Source organism: Cavia porcellus, unplaced genomic scaffold, assembly GCF_034190915.1.
Source record: "Cavia porcellus strain 051 isolate PalLab524CR breed Dunkin Hartley unplaced genomic scaffold, mCavPor4.1 scaffold_22, whole genome shotgun sequence".
Classification (NCBI taxonomy): Eukaryota; Metazoa; Chordata; class Mammalia; order Rodentia; family Caviidae; genus Cavia; species Cavia porcellus.
This window is the reverse complement of record NW_026947505.1, coordinates 35930444-35951449: the sequence shown is the minus strand read 5'-3', so window position 1 is coordinate 35951449 and position 21006 is coordinate 35930444. Positions and strand designations below refer to the sequence as shown.

At 44.7% G+C, this 21006-nt stretch overlaps 1 protein-coding gene across 5 annotated transcripts in view; it reads right to left on the bottom strand.

The window, feature by feature from the left end:
* Nucleotides 1-288: 288 nt before the first annotated feature.
* Nucleotides 289-21006, bottom strand: part of Unc93a (unc-93 homolog A) — a 40031-nt gene continuing 19313 nt past the window's right edge. For 3 of the 5 annotated variants that reach the window (XM_013148860.3, XM_003466352.5, XM_063233066.1), the window contains 7 exons: nucleotides 17889-18070; nucleotides 17271-17500; nucleotides 16266-16400; nucleotides 12023-12234; nucleotides 9943-10078; nucleotides 9502-9633; nucleotides 289-2902 (listed from right to left, as the gene is read on the bottom strand). In XM_013148860.3, the coding sequence (XP_013004314.1) occupies nucleotides 2598-2902; nucleotides 9502-9633; nucleotides 9943-10078; nucleotides 12023-12234; nucleotides 16266-16400; nucleotides 17271-17500; nucleotides 17889-18070 (1332 nt within the window). In that variant the 3' untranslated portion in view covers nucleotides 289-2597. Of the gene's footprint in view, nucleotides 2903-9501; nucleotides 9634-9938; nucleotides 10079-12022; nucleotides 12235-16265; nucleotides 16401-17270; nucleotides 17501-17888; nucleotides 18071-21006 lie in introns of all 5 variants that reach the window. The other 2 variants (XM_063233067.1, XM_063233068.1) reach the window with 2 other exon arrangements.

Genomic DNA, 21006 nt, shown 5'->3' with positions numbered 1-21006 from the left:
TATGTGGTCATAGGTGGGAAGTTTCAAAGGTGGCTGGATGAGTGTGTATTAATGTAATGGGATCAAGGGTGTGAATAATGGAAGCCCCTGCCCTGTGCATGGGTGGTACCAATCAATAGGCTTTTAGCCTGGATGAAATATAAAGGAACAGAAAGGAGGCAGGCTTTCCTCTGCTGTTTGTTGTTACCTGCCTGCCTTACTGTGGACTGTTTGTCCTCTGTGATGCCCCTCTGCCATGCCACCCTGCCTTGGAACCAGCCAATTATGTACAGACACCTCTACAAACTGTGAATTGAAATATACTTTACCTCTTTTAACTTTGAATGTTGCATATTTTGCCTTAGTAATGAGAAAAGTAACAAACACAGCTCCTGTGAAAATATTTCCCAAGCTCTGACTCCTTTAGAAATGACCCCAGCTGCATTTTGTGGGAGTGTGAGGACAGTCAGGATCTCATATGGACAACTGTAAGCAGCCTGTAAGGTGCAGGGACACAAAGTGCCGTCAAAGTTAGGGAACAGGATGATCCCAGTCGGTGAAGTAGGTCACTGAAGGCTGCGAGAAGTGATGTGTACCTCATGGGTACCCGTCACTGGAAATTATGGTGCTTCATTTTTGCCTGAGAGACTACAATGATTTGGATACAGACAAGAAAGTGGCAGGAGCCAAGGACCAGTGAGGAAAAGAGTCAGTAGTCTAAGAGAAATACTGGAGAGTACAGTTGGGCCAAAACTGGCATAAGGAGGCAACTGTGGCTGAATCATGAGAGGCCTGGAACATCGCAGTCAGGGCCTGAGTGTGCTCTTCAGGGGAGGCCCTCAAAGGGCCCAAGCTGCAGGAGCAAAGTGGCTGTTCTTGGCTTTAACAAAAGCCTCTTGCTAAGTATCTCAGGTGGCAGAGGAAGAGCCTCTGCTGGGAAAAGGTGGCAGAGGGAGCAGAACTCCGCAGGCAGAGAACAGAATCCCAGGATGTGTTCCTGGAACAATGGGCAGGTGGACAAAGCAAGCACAGGTGAGCCTAAGTGACAAGAGGGGGGATGTGGGCATCATAGACACCGAGCGTTGCTGGAGAACTCTGTAAGCAAGAAACATGCCAAGCTCAGCCTAGAACAAGTGACTTAGGAAGCCTCAAGACATTGCCTTGTGAATGCTGCAATGTTACATTTTTTTTTAACCCCTGCCTGTCCCCTATCTTGGCTGACTGTGGCTGAAGGAACGTCTGTGCCTAAGTCAGCTCACCACTGAGTCTCCAGACAGAAACCAGCATCCATTGTAGGAAAGCAGTGAATGAATGTGTGAGTGAACAGAGGGGAGCTTGGCTGAGACTTCGTGGAGAGATGGGAAAGGGCTAATAACTCCTTGAACTACTGATATCTTTTATTCTCTCAACTAACATTGGCAGCTGCCCAGATGATATAACAGAAAGCTCAGGTTCCAGCTGGGGTAGATGCTGCCCCAAGTGTGATTATCATAAGGTCCAGCAGGGAAGGCTTCCTTTACACAAGAGGAAGGAGAATTGGGAGCACAACCTAAGGAGGAAGAGGGAAGGACACATTGGAGAGAGGGACTGGCCAGAGGTATCAAGGCCCAGAGATCAGAGTTCCAGGACAGAAGAAGACAGGCTGGGAAGAGGAAGTGTGGAGAGCATTACTTCCTTTATCCAGGAAGATAAAGGATGAGAAAGGACTGTTTGGGATGACAACAACCCTGCCAAGGAATGTAGATGGGAATGTGACATGTGACATATGTCCAGTTTTTCATCTTAATAAAAAATATAACATATTGCATATTAAATTATTCTTGATAACTTCGGAGGGTCTATAACATGCTAAGTTACATACTAATGTTTTTTCAAATTAATTCAGGGTCTTCTCACTGACCTGTCTCCAGGTTTTTTTGTGCTACTGGGGATCAAACTCACGACTATGCATCAAGGCAGGCACTTATGCCACTGAGCCAAATCCCTAGCCCCTACAACTCTTTTTTATTGTGAGACAAGGTGTCACTAATTTGTTGAGTTGACCTGGCTGGGCAAGATTGGACTTCAGTTTCCCTCAATGCCAGGATTATATATGAGCATCACCATGCCAGCTACCTGATGATATGTGTGTTATGTGATCTATGATTGTCTTTCGGATAACAGGATTTGTCCAGGAAATGAGTCCATAATTGCATTTCCTTAGAAACACATGGTAAGTTACAGAAGTCTCTCTTCTGGCTTTGTGACTTTGTTAACTTTACTTGTCTAGATCTATTAGTAAAATTTATGATATAAGAAAAATTTATAGTGTTAAAAGCTTAAATTTTTTATCCCTCTGTCAAATTACTATGTTAGACTACATTATTTTATATGATCTTTCCAATTCTTAAAAGCAAATAATAACAAGGTGCTTCCAGGCAAATATCCATATGTTTCTTTCACATCTGAAATTAAATTAATATTTTTATGTATACTCTTGATGTCTATTGATAAGAATAGTCAACTGAAAATTTATAGAGTAGAAAAAAGTTACAGAAAAAGTAAAATATACTATCTTGCTGAAATACCTGTGAAGAAGCAAGTATATACCTGACACATATTAAAATAAAACCCCTTTGCTAATATTTTCTAAGGTCTTCAGCTACAATGCGAATCTCTTTCACATTTGTTTGACTTTCTCCTTCATTTACTTGGCTTCTGCCTCCTGCAACAGAGATCTGGGAGTGGCTCTTGGATTCCAGATATTCCACAATTCCATAAGCCACCATGGTCAGAATCAGGACTGCTGCCAGAATGTAGAGCTTGGTGCTGACACATAAAAAGGTGCTGTACCCAAAGGCGATGACAAACCCCAGGGCTTCCCAGAGGCGGTAGTTGGCAAAGGCTGCTTCCTTGTTCTTCTCAAACAGAACCCCGTAGATCACTGCAGAGGAGAGACCAGCAGGAGAATGTTACACAAAGCATACTCAAGCATGACCTGCTAAATTGTTATTGCTGAACAAGGTGTAGCATTGACACTATTTTTCGCAACAAAACTAAACATTTTGCACTTTAATAAGCACAGAATTAAGTATGGTATGGTAGCATATACCTGTAATCTTGGTACTCTGGGAGGTCAAGTTTGAAGGAACGAGAGTTTGAGCCCAGTCTGTGCAATTTAGAGAGACAGAGTGTCTCAGGAAAAAAATAATAATAAGGGTATAGCTCAGTGTCAAGGCCCTGGGTTTCATCCCCAGAACTAGAAAAAGCATAGAATTATTTTATGTTTCAGAGGGCAGCAATTACATGCCATCCTTTGGAGCAGAAATGGCTTTTAAGAACTATCAGCAGCGAAGAGACCTCTACCTGTGCTGATGAGAGAAACAAAGAGATGCAGTTTGCATAAGTTGGAGCATAGCCACTCTCCAGAGCCATGAACAAAGACATGAGACAGTGACAGCTGTTGGGGATATTTATTTTCCCATTTAGGGGCAGTCACAGAAACATGTACAGTGTCTCATCAGGTAAGAGACCCCAATGTATGTTCAGATAGCCAAAGGGCAAGGCTATTGCTGGTGTCTAGGACTTTTGTTCCTATCTTGAGAATTTATTTTTTTCTTTAGTGTCTTAAATGTGGTTTTTAAATTTTTATTTATTTCAATTTTAAAAATATTTTCATTCTTAATTAACACATAGTAATTGCATGCATTTAGAAGGTCATCCTGAGACCTTAAGAGCAAAATAATTCAACCAAGTTGGATTCCAAGGTCAAATCCCTCCTACATTTGACTCAGAGAAAGGATCGGTATTGACTAAATTGTCTTTATAGGAGTAGTAGCAATTAAAGTGTCTTTACAGGACTAGGATTGATTAAATTGTTCTAACAGGATTGATAATGTCTTAGTTACTGTTCTTGTTGCTGAGATATACAGACACCTACAAGTTAAAGAAGGAAAAGTTCATTTCAACTCAGAATTTGTAGAGGTTTCAATCTATAGTCAGCTGGCTCCCAGGCAGGATGGCATAGCAGAGGGGCACTGCAGAGGACAGATGATCCACAGCAGGGAAGGCAGGAAGCAGCAAGCAGCAGCAAGCCTCTTCTTTCCTTTTATCCCATGCAGGATATAATCTTTTGTGTGGTGCCATCCACACCCAGCGTGGGTCTTCCAATAGTCCATAACCAGAACTATGCTAAGCCAATTAGTGTATTACACTCTTAATCCATATTCACATAGCCTTAATCCACTTCCCCAAAAACCTACCTATGAATACATGAGGCTTTCGGATGACATCTAGATACAAGCTATAACAGCTATAGTATAACCAGGACTAGTGCTGATTAAACTGGCTTCACAGAACTGGTACTGATTAACCTAGTCTTGTAAGATTAGTACTGATTAAACTAGACTTACAGCACTAGTACTGATTAAACTGGCTTTTTACAAAACTGAGCAAACTGGTATTAAAAGACAGATATTATAGACCTCTCAGGAAGTTGTCTGAAAGTCTGGGAGAGAAAATGATCTGAGGCTAAATGATGATCTGAGTCATACTACTATTTCTCTGCTCCATCTTCAATTCCTACAGTGAAGTTCTGTGTTATGGTTTGTGTCTGGATGGCCCCTCAAAGCCTCATGCAGTCATGGTGGGGTCAATTTTCAGAAGTGGCTAAATCTAGTGTTTGTGATTGATTCATTGTCTAATGCTGAGATTATGGGTGTAAATGTTGTAGGATGGGTAGTCTACATATAATATAATATAATATAATATAATATAATATAAGGATAGAAAGAGTTTTTTTTTATCTTTCTCTCCTACCCCTTTTGTTATTGTTTTTTCTCTTTTCTACCACCATGAGTTTTTGTCTTCTGCCATGAGCCACCCTGCCTTGAATCTAGCAGATTTGGACTTACAGGTTCTTTGGAGAACTCATTAAATTAAGCATGGCCCAAATTTGACATAAGTGGTATTATATGTGGTGAGGATGAGAACTTACAGAGGGAGTACTGTGCAAAGATGCAGGAAAAGATCCCTAAGCCAAGGAGAGTGGCTCAGAACAAGTTAATCTGGCTAGTCCCTTGATTTCAGACACCCAGTCTCCAGACTGTGAGATAGTACATGGTGTTTAAATTTCCTAGGCTGTAATATTTGTTTGGCAGCTCCAGTGAACTCATACAGTCTGATGAATTCATCTAGATAAAAGCAAATCACTTTTTGCTTCTCGTTGCAGGGTGGTAACATTTTTGATACACCTAGAAGAGGGCTTCAGGAATCCCATCTCCATGACATTGATAGAGCAGCAGGTACATTTGGCCCTAGGAAGATGATTGTCCATTCCCAAGGAATCCCAGCATCCTTGGTCCATGGCTGGCTCCTTCTCCCATCACCCCTTCTCTCCTCACCAAGACCATGCTTGACCCCTGGGCTGCCATTGCAGACATTCTGGCACCTTAGAGGTCCCTACTTGTATGAGATTCTTGGTTTTGGTCTGGGGATATAGCTCAGTGGCATAAATACCTGCCCGGAAAGCACAAAGTCCTGAGTTCAACCCCCCAGTACAAATAAATAAATAAATAAATAAATAAATAAAAAGGAAGAAGAAGAAGAAGGAGGAGGAGGAGGAGGAGGAGGAGGAGCAGGAGATTATTCTTGGTACTGAGGGATAGAGCAAGGGCTTTATGGGACTTTATCCCTGAAACCTTCTGTAAAGCTAAGATAATTCCAAGCTAAAACACTATTTGAAAAAAGAAACAGCCTTTTTCTCAGTCTCCCCCACCTGCTTCATTCTGTAAGGGAGCACAGGGTGGAAGTGACCACTGGGTACTGATTTCAGTCCTTGAGTAAGGGCACTTTGGGGAACAGGCTGGTAGGTCTGGTTGTGAAAAACGGGCTAAGTAAAGGGACACTCAGGAAAGGTCAGACTTTCTGTGCTTATGAGCCCACCAAGGCTTTTCAGCAGCTCACAGCCAGAGCTATTTTTAGACCAGACATTCTGAATGTTAAATGCAGTACATTGGTGTGTGAGGGTTGCCATGGAGACCGTGCCCATCCTCAGTAAGCTGCAGAGTGAATGAGCAGATGAATACAGTTGTATCTTCTGCACATATCTGCTGCTGCAGAGTCCCTAGGGAGAGGGGAGCATTAAGCGGTGACATTACAGCCCTGCCTCAGGAGGGAGAGGCACATGTGCAGTCGACCCCCTGCGTTCACATCAAGGGCAATGACTAAAAGGGAGGGTCACTCTCCTCCAAGGTGTTTTGATTCTCTTCAATAGTAAAGTATGTAGTCGCATTTTCTTAAAGAAGAACACACATTCAGGAAGCAGAGGGTGTTGTCGCAGAGGTTAAAATGCTTAGTATTCAAATTTCTCTGCTGACACAATCTTGCCCAGTACACACTGGCAGTCATTAGGTATCACATTAATGCTGACTACAAACAGCACAAGATAACAACAAAAGCAAACCACTCGATCTTTCCTTCCAGTGAGTTAATGCCCCATCTTTCCCAGAGTTAAAGCATACAGATAGCTTTATCTAAGTCTGAAGGACCTTTTGTGTCTGAACCAAGAGAGAGACCTTGACAGTTTGCAACTTCAATGTACAACTTTGGAAACAATAAAGGTGCTCCTAAAGGGTCAGCAGAACCCAGGCTTCCTGGAGGAAACATTCCTGAGATATCTAGGTCTGCTACTCAGACCTCTTTCCCCATGCCCTACTCTTTATACAGATACAAATCTGCACCCTAACTGCACTGCTCTTGGAAATTCTCTGATGGCCCTTCTTAACAGTGTCCTCTGATCTAAATAAACTCTTGTCTTTTCTATATTGTGACTGCTGGTAAGTTCTCCTAACCACCAGGGTCATTGGCCTTTCATATGCTCTCTGACACATAGCAGAGGGCTAGAAGAGAGCATTCTTTTTGAGACATAGCCAAAGCTATGCAGAATTTCCAGTTTTTTTTTAAAATAAAGCACAGAGACCTTACTGATGACCTGGGGTTCAAGGTGTGAATTCTAAGACAGCAGTATAGCCAGCCTGGGAGATTCAACACCACTTTTACTAAGACAGACATTCACTCCAAAAGTCTCCGATGTATGAACATCATCTTTTTTGCTTATGGTTGTTTTTAAATCTTTGAAAAGTTTTTACTTTTACCTGTACAGGAGAAAACCATAAATAATTTCTTTTTAGATTAGCATTCCTTATTCTTTATTCAAGGGATTCTTTGTTGAAGTAGTTCATCAGGCTTAAATACTAATTTTTAAATTGGACTTTAACTTTTAAAATGTTAACAAAGGATTTCTTTACTTTAGAATATTTTATTCCTATAAAAGGAGAGAGTTAAAGCAATTATTCATATCTCAGGGAGAAATAAAATGATTTTTTTACTGTAATAATTTTAAATATCTAGGAAATTATTTTGAGGCATTATGGGACTGTTTATCCCAATTTCTTTCTTTACTTTTAAAAATACTTTGAATATTTCAAATGAGTTCAGAGAAGTCAGTTTATATCACTGATTGTGGTTCACCAAAATACCTGGTATCTCAGATCTACATGGGTTGTTGAAATCAATCCTCTCTGACTTATTAGGTAAAATTGTGTGTGACTCCTAGGTGATGACTTATTAGGTAAATGTGTGTGACTCCTAGGTGATACATTGTGCCAGTAACCTAGAATTCTGGACTAAGGAAGAGCTAAAGCGAGTTTCTGGTCATCTCTCCCTTAAACAGTATTGCAGCCTCGCCTATGAATATTTCCAGTCTCCTTTTTCCAGGCTATCAGTTTTGATCCAAGTAAAACAGATGACAGCACCCAGACAAACACACACTCATCATTTTGGTACAATCTTGGCTAAAGCCACCTGAGTTACTGAAGTGGTAGAAAAGATTGTGAAACCCAAAACTCTTAAAGCCAATATTAGGTCAGTTTAAAGACACTGTTTTCAGCTGTATTATAAATAGGTAGCACATTAGGATTGTAAGCAAGAAAGTGTCCCAGGAAATTTAGCCCATGATCTATGAACTAATACATACTTTTTTAATGCTGGAGTATAGGGAAAGCAATAATGTCACCCATTGTTTGTGACAACGTCATGTATCCAGTTTGTGGATTTTCTTTTTTCAATTTCAAATCACTAAGTGTTTCCTGGGTAAAGACACAGTGATGCTGTGTCAGGGAAGAGGGTCTCTTATGAGCCACATCCACCCCGAGGGGAACCCTGAAAGCCCATAAATATTCCCAACCCTGTCCCACAAAGACCTGCGAGGTATGGAGCATTTGCCTGCCTAGTCCTGAGACACCTTTGAGGTCTAAATGGAACCTGTGGGAAACTCAGAGCTAAGGGTTTCCTTACCATGTCATTTTCAACAAGTATCCAAATGCACATCCCTGACACCTGTCTTCCACAGCTGCCACATGATGCCCACTTCCTGCTACCCCAGTGCTCTCCCTCAAGTATAAGCTATTGTCATTGTAGACAACAGCCAAGTAGCCACCACAAATTGTCGCACTGTCATCCTCCAACTCTATTTTGGTCCTAGCAGGTTCCTCAGGTCTAGAAATGACAGCATTTCCTACACATCCCCCTTCCTGTACTCCAACCACGCTTGTTACAGGTCTCCCTTGCCTTCCTGGTGCCACATCAGTGGGTTACAACTCTAGCATGGGACTCCTGACATTATCATGGTAATTTCAACTTCTTCTCATCTAACTGATCCTCAAAATCAGCTCAAGGGGCCTCACTCCCTCCAGACAGCTCCATCATGGGCAGTGCCTGGCTTTGCCACCTTCGCTTTGGAATCCAACTGTCTTGCTTCAGCACCAGAAGCACTGACTTTTGTTCCCACAGTGCCCCCACCATGTCCTGTCACCCTCTCCAGTGACTTCTTGTCCCAGAGGACAGGGGATGGCCTATCTTCTACTCTGTGAATCCTATTCCTTCTCGGTTCAGAGCTGCACAGATGTCCTCCTCCCCAAGTGAAAACCAAGAGTTGCAATGGACCTTTAAAGATTGCGATGTTTAGAGCTGGAAAGTGTTGTCTGGCCTTCTCTTATGGGGAATGAGATTATCATTTAGCTCTGACTCCAGGAGGTGCCAAGAGAAATAGATTTTCGACATTTGCTGGGTCAGATCTGGGCTGAATCTGTGCTGCATGATTCCTGGCTTTTTTTTCTGCCACTCCTGTGAGTTGCCACTACGCCTCTTTTGAGAGGGATGGAGTAGTAGCTCCCTTCCCCAATTTGGTTATATTGTAAATAAATTCATTTTTCCATTTTTATGGGTTTTTTGTGTTCCCTTGATAACCGGCAGATGAATGAATACAGATAGGTCCAGTTTGGGCCTCTGGCTGACCCAAGGAACACGCTGCCCCTCTGCATCATGCATCAGGAGCCCTTGGGACATTTGCTTCCCATGCAGCATTGATCTGCCCACTTCCCGCCTCTGCACCTCAGCCTCTGATATGTGATCAGCCAGCCAAGGCAGGGTCCACATTGGTGGCTGCCTGCTCACCTCCCTCCACCCCTGGTGCTGGGCACTCACCGCTGTTCTGCGTCTGCCACACAGCATCTGCCACACCCCACAGGCCAGGGAGGATGAAGAACACAGCCATCTGGGCTGTGCGTGGCTGCCACAGCAGGAGGCTGACAATGCAGGAAAGATGTGTCACTGTGCCTGGGCCAGGAGGAGGAAGAGGGACAGTGAACAGTGACAGTCACCCTACCTCAAACACCCAGCTGGGAGAAACTATCTTTTGCTCATTTGCTTCCTGCTTGCATAAGGGGATGACTCAGGTGCGACACTGTCATTTATCTGTGAGTAGGCACAGGTAAGTGTGCAGTCAGCTAACTCTGCACTCTTCCCCCACCCAGGCCCAAGGTCCCCAGAGAGTTAACTGGAAGGGCTTTTGGCACCTCATCTGGGCCCTGCTGCCTTCTGACAGCAGAACCTGTCCTGCCAACCAAGTGGGCACCACCTACCTACCCAGCGCGTAGAGCACAGCCCGGCCTGTGTACTGGGAGATCTTTCCATACAGCAGAGAACACGATGAGGAGGCAGCTGAGAAGCAGATCATCACGTAACCCACAAACTGGATTCCCAGGGCGCAGGTGACATAGGACTGGGGAGAAGCATGTGTGTGTTAGTGGTGCACTGTCCTCACTGGGGCTCAAGTCTGAAGCTGCCGTTTGGTGCATCAGGAAATGAACCATGTGACAGCTGGCCCATGGTTTGGTCTGCAGCCTTTGTCTGGCCCTGAAGCCCCCAGCCCCAGGACAACAATGCTGCTGATATTTGCAGGGACACACTCTTTGGAGTCAGAATAGAAATGACACAATTGGGACAGATATCTGGTCAAAATTCTCCATGTATTCTTTTCCCTATGTTGTGATAAGTGCATTATTTATTTGTATAACACAGATGGGATGGGTGCACTTGTGATATAATTTTTTTTAAAAAATGAGGATTACATGATCATCCAGAATCACAGCATTCTGGGAGACAGAGACAGGGGAATTGCAAGTTCCAGTCCAGCCTGGGCAATATAGCTATTTAGTGAAATTCTGTCTCAAAAAATAAAAAAGCCTGGGGAATGTAGTTCGGTACAAAGACTCTAGGTTCAATCTCAGTACCACACACAAAGAAATGAAGTTTTGGTACTGTAAATTAACAATATTATACATTTTAGATGAACCCCAAGCAATTTCTCTTCACTCATTTCAGTGGACACGCCTCAAGGTGGTTTTCTTGATGGGTATCTCATTTCCTAGGATAAAGACAGTTAAAATAAGATGGATTTAGAATGAACTCCATCAGAGTTGAGAAGGCAATGAATGTACTGTGACAGTCACAGAAATTCCCAGAAGCCTCAGTGCCAGGTGGGTGTCCACCATCCAGCAAAAGTGAGGCAGACCCCAGAATAAGGGTGAGGAGCAGGAAGCTGACCAAGTTTGGAAAGTTGGCTGCAGCAGGAGACACAAGACCTGTCTGGTGGAAGGAGGTGTCTAAAACACCTTCCAGACTTCAGTCAATCCTCAAGACTGTCAATTCTGTCTTATGAGTAACATTACCAAATGAAATCCAGGACACCAAAATATGGCACACGGCACACTTATTACAAATGATACTTGTACTTGATCTGAAATTTGAATTAGGCTTGGCAGCCCACCTTTTATTATGCTAAGTTGGCAGCTCTACCTGGGAGTGGATGGAATGTGGCCGAAAGTTTCTTTTGTAAGGGAGGGAGGGAACAAGACCCAGGGCTGGGGGGACACAGGTGGTTTGTCTAGACTAGACCTGGTTCTGTGGCTGCTTCAAAGTTGTCTCATACATGCTAAGAACTGGGAGCAGAGGGTTGAGGCCCCCAGGCCAGTGGTCCATAGCACTGAGGCTCCTTTGAACAGATTCTATCTTGATCATCAGCTGGGGAAACAGAGGCCAGGGACAGGCCTATGAGGGAAGCTTGCCAGGGAGTTATGACTGTACAGCTCCTGAGTAATGACCATCATGTTCCCATGAATTCATTCTCCTCAGACAAAAGACAGCTTGTTGCTGTACCAATGAGGTTGGGCAGTACATGGGCAAGGCAACCATCAGGGGACAAAGTGTCAGAGTGGACAGGGGCTGATGCCTGGAAGCCTTTTTAGATTTCTAGACTGTAACATGTAACTTGAAAAACAGAGTAGAAACAAGTGTCAGTGTCATCCATGGATTTAATGTCCCCCATGTTTTTAACTGCAATAAGAATGCAAGGAGAGATTGTTCTGCAGAAGACAATGGGTGCCACAAGCAGTGAACCGATGACAGCTGCCCCATTCTTCACTGTACCCTTTCTCAGGAAGATGCCACCAAATATAAGATGAGAAGTCATGGGGCTCCTAGGAGGCACTCGGATGCTGACTTCTCAGATGACAGACTCAGCCACTGAAAACTGGGAACGTGGAGCCTTTCCCACCAGCTGGCCCAGGGATAGGTAGGCAGCCCTCAGACACCTGGGTGTAGGTACAGGAGGTACAGAAACCATACGGTATATTGCATAAGCCACTAATTTCTGCTTCTCGCTCACCCTTGTGTATTCCCCAGAGATGAATCCTTGTTGCAATCCACTGTATAGTGGCAGCAGAATCAGCAGACACAGACGTTTGTCTCTGAGCAGCATGAAGGTTGACAGTAGAGTGGACCAGAATGGCGGTGACTTCTCTCCTTCACTGTTTGGTGGGTTGTCATCTATGGGCTCAAGGAACATGGCTATGAGCAGGATTGCCAGCACACCACTCCCTGCAGGAAACACAGAGGCAGAAGCTCCAGTGCTAGCAGGGGCCTCGCTGATTTGTCCCAGTCCCTTCCTCGTGCCAGACTAAGATCATGTGAGTCCCAGCATGTTTGTCTGCAGCCTTTGACCTCAAATAGCAAGTCACATTCATTGATCCTACATGTGTCCTGCTATTAACTCTGACCTCGAGGTTCTCATGGGCTACAGGAGGCCAATGTTGCTTTCAACAGCACAAGAGACCCCAGTGGCACTCAGTATCCTTGGCCACTGCCTCTCGGTCTCTTTTCCTATTCTTTGAAGCAATTTCTACCAACAAGCAGTCATTCTTTTTTCTCCCTTTTTCCTTTCCTTTCCTTTCCTTTCCTTTCCCTTCCTCTCCTTTCCTTTCCTTTTCTTTTTCTTTTTCCTATTCCTTTCCTTTATCCTTTCCTCCCTCATCCTTGTTTCTTTCTTTTGGTAATGAGTTCCACATAGGTACCATTTGCTATGCTTTTTATTTATCCTAGATCTATTTGTCTACTGTCCTTCAGTAGGAACTGGTACATCAGTTGGGTATATCCTAACAGTAGTAGAATATTGTACACCTGGAAAAAAATAAAGACAAATGTCCTTTATGTCCTAAGATGGTTCACATCCCTTAAAGGAAGTAATAAAAGAACAAAGAGCAACAAGGTGCCACCATTTGCTCTTAACAAGGTGGGGCATAGAGGCTTGTCCATATGTGCATCAGTAAAGATCAGGATGAACAAGGTGAATATATATAGTTTATATATACAATATATATATATATAGTATACTGTATATATGTATATATATATACACTACATATTGTATATATATAAAATGTATATATGTACAATATACAGTGTATATACATATATATGCAATATATATATATATATATATATACTCACCTTGTTCATCCTGTTCTTTACTACCATAATTCTAAAATGTAATGACCAAATCTCCATCTTCACCATCTACTGACTTTATTACCTGACCCATCTTGGTTTCTGTACAGGGAGAACTGATGTTTATGTAGGTGTTTCACTTTTTGTTGTCCAATAGCTTCTAAGTGCCTTTCGTGCTGCCTTTCAACTTCTGTTTCTCTCCTCTCTGGCAGCAATGGTCACCTTGCTTTGGGTATTATAGAATCTCTAGTCACTTTGGGTCTTGTCCTCTTCTCCTCACCCTGCTCAGAGTCTCACAGAATGGTTCTCAATGACTTGATTCCACTTTTTAAGAAGATTCAACTGATTTTCTCTCTCCTTTTGCTAACCATACTTTATCTTTTCCCAACTGTGACCAAGACGTCTCTACAGAACCATCCATCATGTTGTGGCAACTTGCTCTATATTTACCACAGTGGCTGAGTTTTCCTGAATCTGTAATTTTTTTTACAAAGCCAGTTCTTGTCCAGATAATTTGCAAAATGGTAAAATCAGTGCAGGGGCATCTCATAAACCTTCTCATTAATGTGTTTCTACCAAGAAATGTGATCATCTACTTCCAAGCTTTATTTTCAGAAACTCAACCACTTCCGCTTTAAACATACCCCTCTACACACACACACACACACACACACACACACACACACACTCACACTCATTTTAAGTAGAATTTAAGTGAGGCTCACTAAATTCTAGGAGGCCTAAACAGTTCCTGCTGTGGCCATTTTCAGGTCTCCCCTTATTTCCTTCAACCAAATGAACAGATAACTGCAGGCTCAAGTGGATGGCAGGTTCTTCTAACTGTTCCAGTGTCAACCCAAGAGTTGGTTGTATGTAGATCCCAGGGGAAAAGCATGTCTTCTCCACTAGCATGGGCAACCCTTATTTTACCCTTGTTCTTTGGATAGGGACTTCACAAATTTGTAGCAACCTAATAGGGTCAATCCCTGTGACAGGAAGCCAAGGAGAGGGAGCCTTTGAGAGATTACAGAAGCCACACCTCTCCATCATCATGACATGTGTGTCCAAGTGTCATGTCATCCAGAACCTTCCAGGGGTATGAACCGGGTGATGACTGCTACACTCCTCTGAGGACAGGAATTCTGTAAGAAACTTAGTTCTGAGTTCAGTGTCCAGAAATTCTGGGAAATGGCTCCAGAGTGGCAATATTATGGTTCTTTCAATTCATTTTCTTCCATTTTGATTTTTTTTTTATGAAAACATGAAATTGCCTTTAAAAGAAGGAGCCATATAAGATACACCAGTGGAGCTACAATCAGAATAAGGTATTTCTCCATATTATACTGGCACGGTCTGACTTAACCCGTGTCTCCAGATTTCTCCTGTTAACCTGCTGGGTTCCTCAGGAATAAAAGTTTACCTCGTGTATCCATGGGCCTGGGATACTACAGAACATAGGCAAGGGGACCCAAGAGTGACCCAGTCACTGTAGGTTGGTAGAGTGGTGTATGAGGTCTCAAAGGAGTGGCTTGGGGCACAAGCAGAAGACAGTGAGGAGGCGGCTGTGGTTGACCTCTAGCTATCTCTAAATCTGTGTGTTTTCCAAGCAGGTCCCATGTTTCCATGGATGTGGCAATGGGGATGCGGAGGAGTCAGCCTGACCTCAATGTTCCCCACCCCATTCCCTTTGCAATGCAGCCACAAAGGCATCCTTAACCATGAAGCCATCGTGCTTTAAAGATGGAGATGGAAACTTTTGTTGAAAAAGAGAGCCAGCCAGGCTTTGGCATGGTATGGCTCCATGTTATCTTTATAGTAGGAAATCATAGACTGTGTGAATGGATGAGCCCTGTTGAGTTCCCATAAAGCTTTATTTACAAAGGCCAGCAGGGGCCAGGATTTGGCCCCAGTGTCTACTCTAGTTCTAGAGGAACAGCACAAGATACAAACATGTATGTCCTCTGCATTGTTAGCTTCTAGGCCCTGTATTGCTTTCTGTCCTCCCTATGTATCATCTGTACATCCTCAACTGAGATATCTGTCCAGAGTTCAGGAACCACCTAGGTTAGCTGAATGCATTTCTACCTCCACATTTGGACTCTGAGCTAGTTGAAGGCATGAAAGATTCTGCGGTTCCTGTTTCTGGGGCCACAGGGGCCCTAGCCCATTGCTCAGAGGTACAAGCAAGGGCTCAGTGTTCTCTGTGAGCCTAGAAAGACTGTTCCTGAGCATGCCTAGTACCTCTGATGTGGGGTGACTGCACAGGAACCTGAGTACTTGGGATTCTTGTGTTCTAGCATGCAAACAAAACACTGCACACATATCAGCCTTCCTGACTGCTTCTCTCACGGAGCTGGGTCTACTGTATCCAACATGACAGGTTTCAGAGTTTCAGACCTTTGCTGTTCATGAAGAAATATCCAGGCCTTCATGAATTCCAGCACCCCAAAATGACAAAGAATACACCTTAACATCTTTTGAGATAGTTTTAAAAAAAATACTCTAAATGTATCCCCTTCAAAGTAGTAATGAATCTATGAACATAAGTAGTCTTGCATAAAACTATCAACATAGGTTTCTTTCATTAAAATGAACCGTTAAGAGTATGAATCATTGTGACAATTAAGTTCCTTTGGGCCACCCTATTTTCACAGAATTGCAAAGCGCATACCTTCAGCTACTGGATGACAGCCAAGGATGGACAGCCACAGGTCTTACCATTCTTTGGCCAAAATCATTCAAATACTTTCCTCAGAGAAAGGCAATTTCAGAGACTGGATTTTCAGTCACTTGGACACAGTAAACCTACTAATACCCTGACCTCTGGGGTGATGTCTGTTATGGCAGCCACTTGTAGTCCCCAAGCACTTGAAGTTTAGCTTCTGACTTAAGAGCAGAATTTTTAACTTAATAGTTTAAAAGCAACTGTCCTGGGGTCTAGAGATGTGAAATGCCATCACTGTTACAAGTCTCTGTGTTAAACAGCCACCGAGTTGGCTTCCAAAGACAGCACTTGTGGACGGCCCAGCTCTATAGTCCAGCAGGGGCTAGAGATGAAGAGAGCACGCTCATCAGGGATGGAGCCAGCCCTCTGCAGCCCAGGAGGGGAAGCTATAGGCACATACCTGTGTAGATGCCCAGCAAGGTGTAGATCAGCTTCTGCGAAGGTTGTGTGGTGGTGTTGGTGGCCACTGTGGACATCAGGCAGTCTTTGGCCCCACAGGACATGAGTTGATCCTCTAAGAGGAATTCTGTGAAGCCTGAAACAAATGAGCTAAGTGGGACACAGGGCATGTGATAGGATATGGGGATCTGGGATCAGAAGGAGTAGTGTGGAGGACAGGGAGGACTCTGGAAGATGTTGCAAAAGTTAGTGTGACCCTGAATATCTTGACACATTCATTCCAAGCACACACTGAAGGTTGACTGTTAGACTGTCTGGGGAGGTAAGAATCAAGTTCGCATTCTAAAAAGATTCAGAGGAGAATAAACATGGGATTGAATGTTAGCTATTATACTGCCTTTTGACACAACTAAAAAATTTCAACCTTTCAAAATTAGTCATAAAGAAAAGGTGAATTGCATTAGGTGCCAGGAACACTGGGTTCTCTTCTAGACTCAATTGAAAGCAATCCCACAGCTTATGGCAGGTGATATAAAACCTTTTCTGAAAATGAATGCCAGTTCCCTTGTGTATTAGAAGAATAAAGTTTGAACTGCTGTAAGTCAGAATCATGTTTGCAGCCGTGGAGAGAGGCAGGGCATCACAAGAGAGAGAATATTCAGAGTTTGATGGGACAAGCAAGATCAGCACATGCTGGTCAGCACATCCTACTTGGATCATTGTGAAGCAAAACTATTCAGCATGAAAGAGGGTAGGAGGGTCCAACTGCAAAGTCTTGAAGGTGGGGCTTTACCTGGAAGGACACAGAGCAGAGCCAGGAAGAAAAAGAACAACTCAACCTTTCCACTGTGAAGGTATCCCTTAGAATTGAGGGCCTGGCTTCCTGCAACCCTGGCTTAAATCCTTAACACAGTCCCAAAGGTACAGGTGTCTCTCTCTCTCTCTCTCTCTTTCTCTCTCTCTCTCTCTCTCTCTCTCTCTCTCTCTCTCCCTCTGCTCCCTTTACCTTTGTGTGGAGTCTGTTCAAACACCAAAGAGGAGATGAGGTTGCCCCACACTCCCGAGGACTGGAAGATGAAGAAGAAGATGCCGAAGTACTTGTTCACCACATCCTTGCCAAGCTTGCCCGCCTTCCTCGCTTGCGAGTTCCCCAGGATCGTGAGGTAGGTGCACTGCGCTGACCACAGTGGTGCCGCACCCAGCCCCAGCAGCACCGAGGTAGGGACTAGGGTGTACCTGAAAGAAGGCTGGTGTGGGCACATCTGTCCTGCCCACCATGGTCATCAGTTTTACCATCTGTCAAGTCCTACAACTCCTTGAGATTCACACCTCAATCTAATTTAGACCTTTTGGGGTTCTTGAGGGTCATGAAGACACCCAGACCCTTTCCCCAGAGGAAAGCTGAGGCCAGGCCAGATCCCACAAAGAAGTCAGCGTGAGAATCGGGAGACAGGGGAGCCAGCGGTGAAGGTGGAAGTTGAGGTGAAAAACTGGGAAGGATGCTGCTTATCAGACCTGCCATGGAAACCATGGAATCCAGGATGCAGAGAGAATTTGACAGAAGTCTCAGATGGATGCATGGCAACTGGGAGCAAATTGGGAAGCAGGGAGGGGAGGGCCATACCAGCTGTCTTTGAAGTTTCCTAGGGAGAAGGCCACGTAACAGCCCATGGCACCTGTGATGGTCCACTTGCAGCCGAACCTCTTGATGAGGATGGGTGGGAGGAACATGGAGGACAAGAGGACAGCACCATAGAGCGCACTGAGTGTCGTCACTCCCAGGCCACCCTTGCTGTGGAGGCTGCTCTGTGGAAACAAGGACAGCACATCAGAGCAGGAGACAGGCACAGGGACTGCGAGCCAAAGGACCACCCTGAGCACTTGAGGTCCTAAGGGCTCAAGGTCACCTCAAGCCCTTTACCACAAGCATCAGACCATCCTGCAGTGGGGCTGCTGCTGGTGGACAGGCAAGGACAGTCACCTGCCTGTAAGTGTCTGGAAGGGTGTCTCAGTCCTGAGAGTGCTAGATGGTGGGATGCACATCATCAGGTCATTGGCCCTCTGGGGACATCAGCCTGGCTGGGAGCTAATATGGAGGAGCCACTGGGAGCTGCAGGGAGGACTCCTTCTGAGCCAAGCAGGTAACACTTCTCTTGGCAGCGAGGTGCAGTGAAATCACAAACGTGTCCTTGATGCTGTCTTTATAGAAAGCCTTTCATAGTTTAGGTGTGAAGTGACCCAAAGGTAAAATAGGTCATCGGAGCCAGACTGGCAAGAGCAATCGCAGGGAAACGTCTGGCTTCTGCCCAGAGAAGTCTAGCAAAATTGTTGCTTTCTGTTTCCCTTGTAATGAGGAGGAAGAGGGGACAAAAAGGAAAAGAGAAGACAAGGCAGAGAAGCAAGGGCCTGGTTCCTCACCAACAGTTTTCTGTCACCCCTTGTCTTTGGCCCTTGTACTCACTTCTCTATAATGCACAGATGAAGGCAAGACCTGGGGACTCTAGAGCTGGCTGGATATCACAGGATTAGTGGGTCCTCTAGCTCCTGGTCCCTGCTGAGGCTGGAGCCCACTTCAGAGAATCTCCTATCCAAAGAGGCCATGTGCCAGATGTTGAAGTAAAGCTCTATACCCATTGCTGCAAAGGATGAGGGACTCATTCTGTCTCTATGGGAGCAACTGGTGTAGTCAGATACCCCCCAATTAGTGAGGCAGCAGGACTCAGCCCAAGTCAGCGTGTGAGGCCGCTTGGGCTGCCCTCACACAACGCTGAGAGTTCATTTTCTAAGTTCCGGAGGCTGAGAGTCTGAAGCCAAAGTGTCCTTAGGGCTGACCCCTCCTGAACTCCTGTCCTTAACTTGTGGACACTGTCTTTTTCCTGTGTCCTGCATGGTCATCCCTCCATGTGCCTTTGTCCTGGTATCCTTTGCTCATGGGGATACTTATCACCTGGGACTAGAGCTCACCTAGAAGGCTTGGTTTGCTCATCACCTCTTTGAATGTTCTGTCTCCAGTGGTCACATCCTGAGGCCTTGGGGCCTGCATGGGGGTTACAACTTCCACGCATGACATTTGGAGGATGAAGACATTTGGTCAATCCAGAGCGCTGATAAAATTCATTCCTGCCTGGCTTCCCCACAGCAAAGACGGGCAGATTCTGAGCAGTACTACCAGACTCCGCATCTACAGCATCATCGCCTCACCCAGAATCTCTGCTTCCTTCACTTCCATGAGCAGCCTAAGCCCTTCACACGCTGCATGTGAGTGCTCCTCCCTTTCTAGAACTCTCTCCTCTTCAAGGGCATTCAGAGCGCGGGAAGTGCTCTGTCCTGGGATTCCTCTCACCTTGTCCCCTGCCTCTCTGTTCAGCTCCTGGTCATCTTCTGGGCTGTACCAGTCAGATCACAATTACTTCCAAAGCAAGGGAAAATGCTGCTTTAAAAAAAAAAAAAAAAAAAAAAAAAAAAAAAAAACCTCTCCCAATGCTTGCCAAATCAGGTATTAATGATATTTTTTGGTTAATTAAACCCAAAGGCAAAAGTAGCTAACCCATAAAATCCCTCACTTTCGCCTGGGAGATGGAAATTGAGCACTTTGCTCCAGAGTGAGGTTCTCTGGAAATGTCTATTAATAACGCAAGTTTCCAGGAGCACTGCATGGGAAAATTAGTTCTGCCTGACCTGTGTTAAGAGATGCTCCGTGCAGAGCTTGCCTTCCTTGTATGTTTTGGAAAAAAAAACTCGTGGCACTGCAATTTCTTTATCAACCACAGGATGCTGCAAATCAGCAAGGGAAATTTGTCATTTATGATCAGTTCTGATTGCAAACTGCTGAAAAAGAAGGGAGATACCAATATTCAAAGCAGGAACAAGATTTTAAAACAAATGCCTTTCTCTGTGTGACTGTTCCTGTCTGAGTTCTGTGTGAATGCTTGTGCACCTGGGCTTATGAGTACAAGCAAGCCAATCTATACAGTACCTGTGTGAAAACAAGTATGTACACATGTTGAATGTCATAAGACCTATTGCATAAGCAATGTGACATTCCTTCAACCTGGTCAACAGGAAGGTTGAGACACTTATCACTGGAGGCTCCATGAGAGACTAGTGACACAGAAAAAAGTCAGAACAGCCACTCCCTTAAGGAGCATATGCTGACAGCAAAGCCAGCTTAATAGGACACTGTCACTGGGCTGGGGTTAATACACCACTGCCACTGGGCTGCTGTTACCTGGGATGGGCACCAAAAGCCAGCCCCACTAAGAGATGAGACCCTCTAGAAGGAAGCCAACTGGATGCTGGAGGGACTGTCTAGGGCATGCCTTCCAGGTCCCCCACATGGTATAAGATAACCTAGGTCATTAGCTGCGTCCACCAGAGTCCCCAGAATTTCTGGAGCATTCCCCAGCACTCAGCCATGGGAAGCCTTATCTCCTGGGCCTCAGTGAATTTGGAAGCTCATAGAGAGCCCCCAAAGAATTCCAAATAGTAACAGTCTCTTCCTTCACCACAAACTCACTGGGTACCATCTCAAAGTAATGTGCTGCCCTAGACCTGGGTGGCAGTGCCCAGGGGACACAGTCCTTCTATCCCAGTGCTCCCAGCCTTCTGGCTGCTGACAGAAAGGGCTCAGCAGTGTGGCATTTACTCCTTGGCTGGGCAGAACTCCTCTCCAGGGCATCATCAAGAAATGAAATAGATATGACTGAGAGGAAGCTGAGCTATGAGTGACAAAGAGGAAGCTT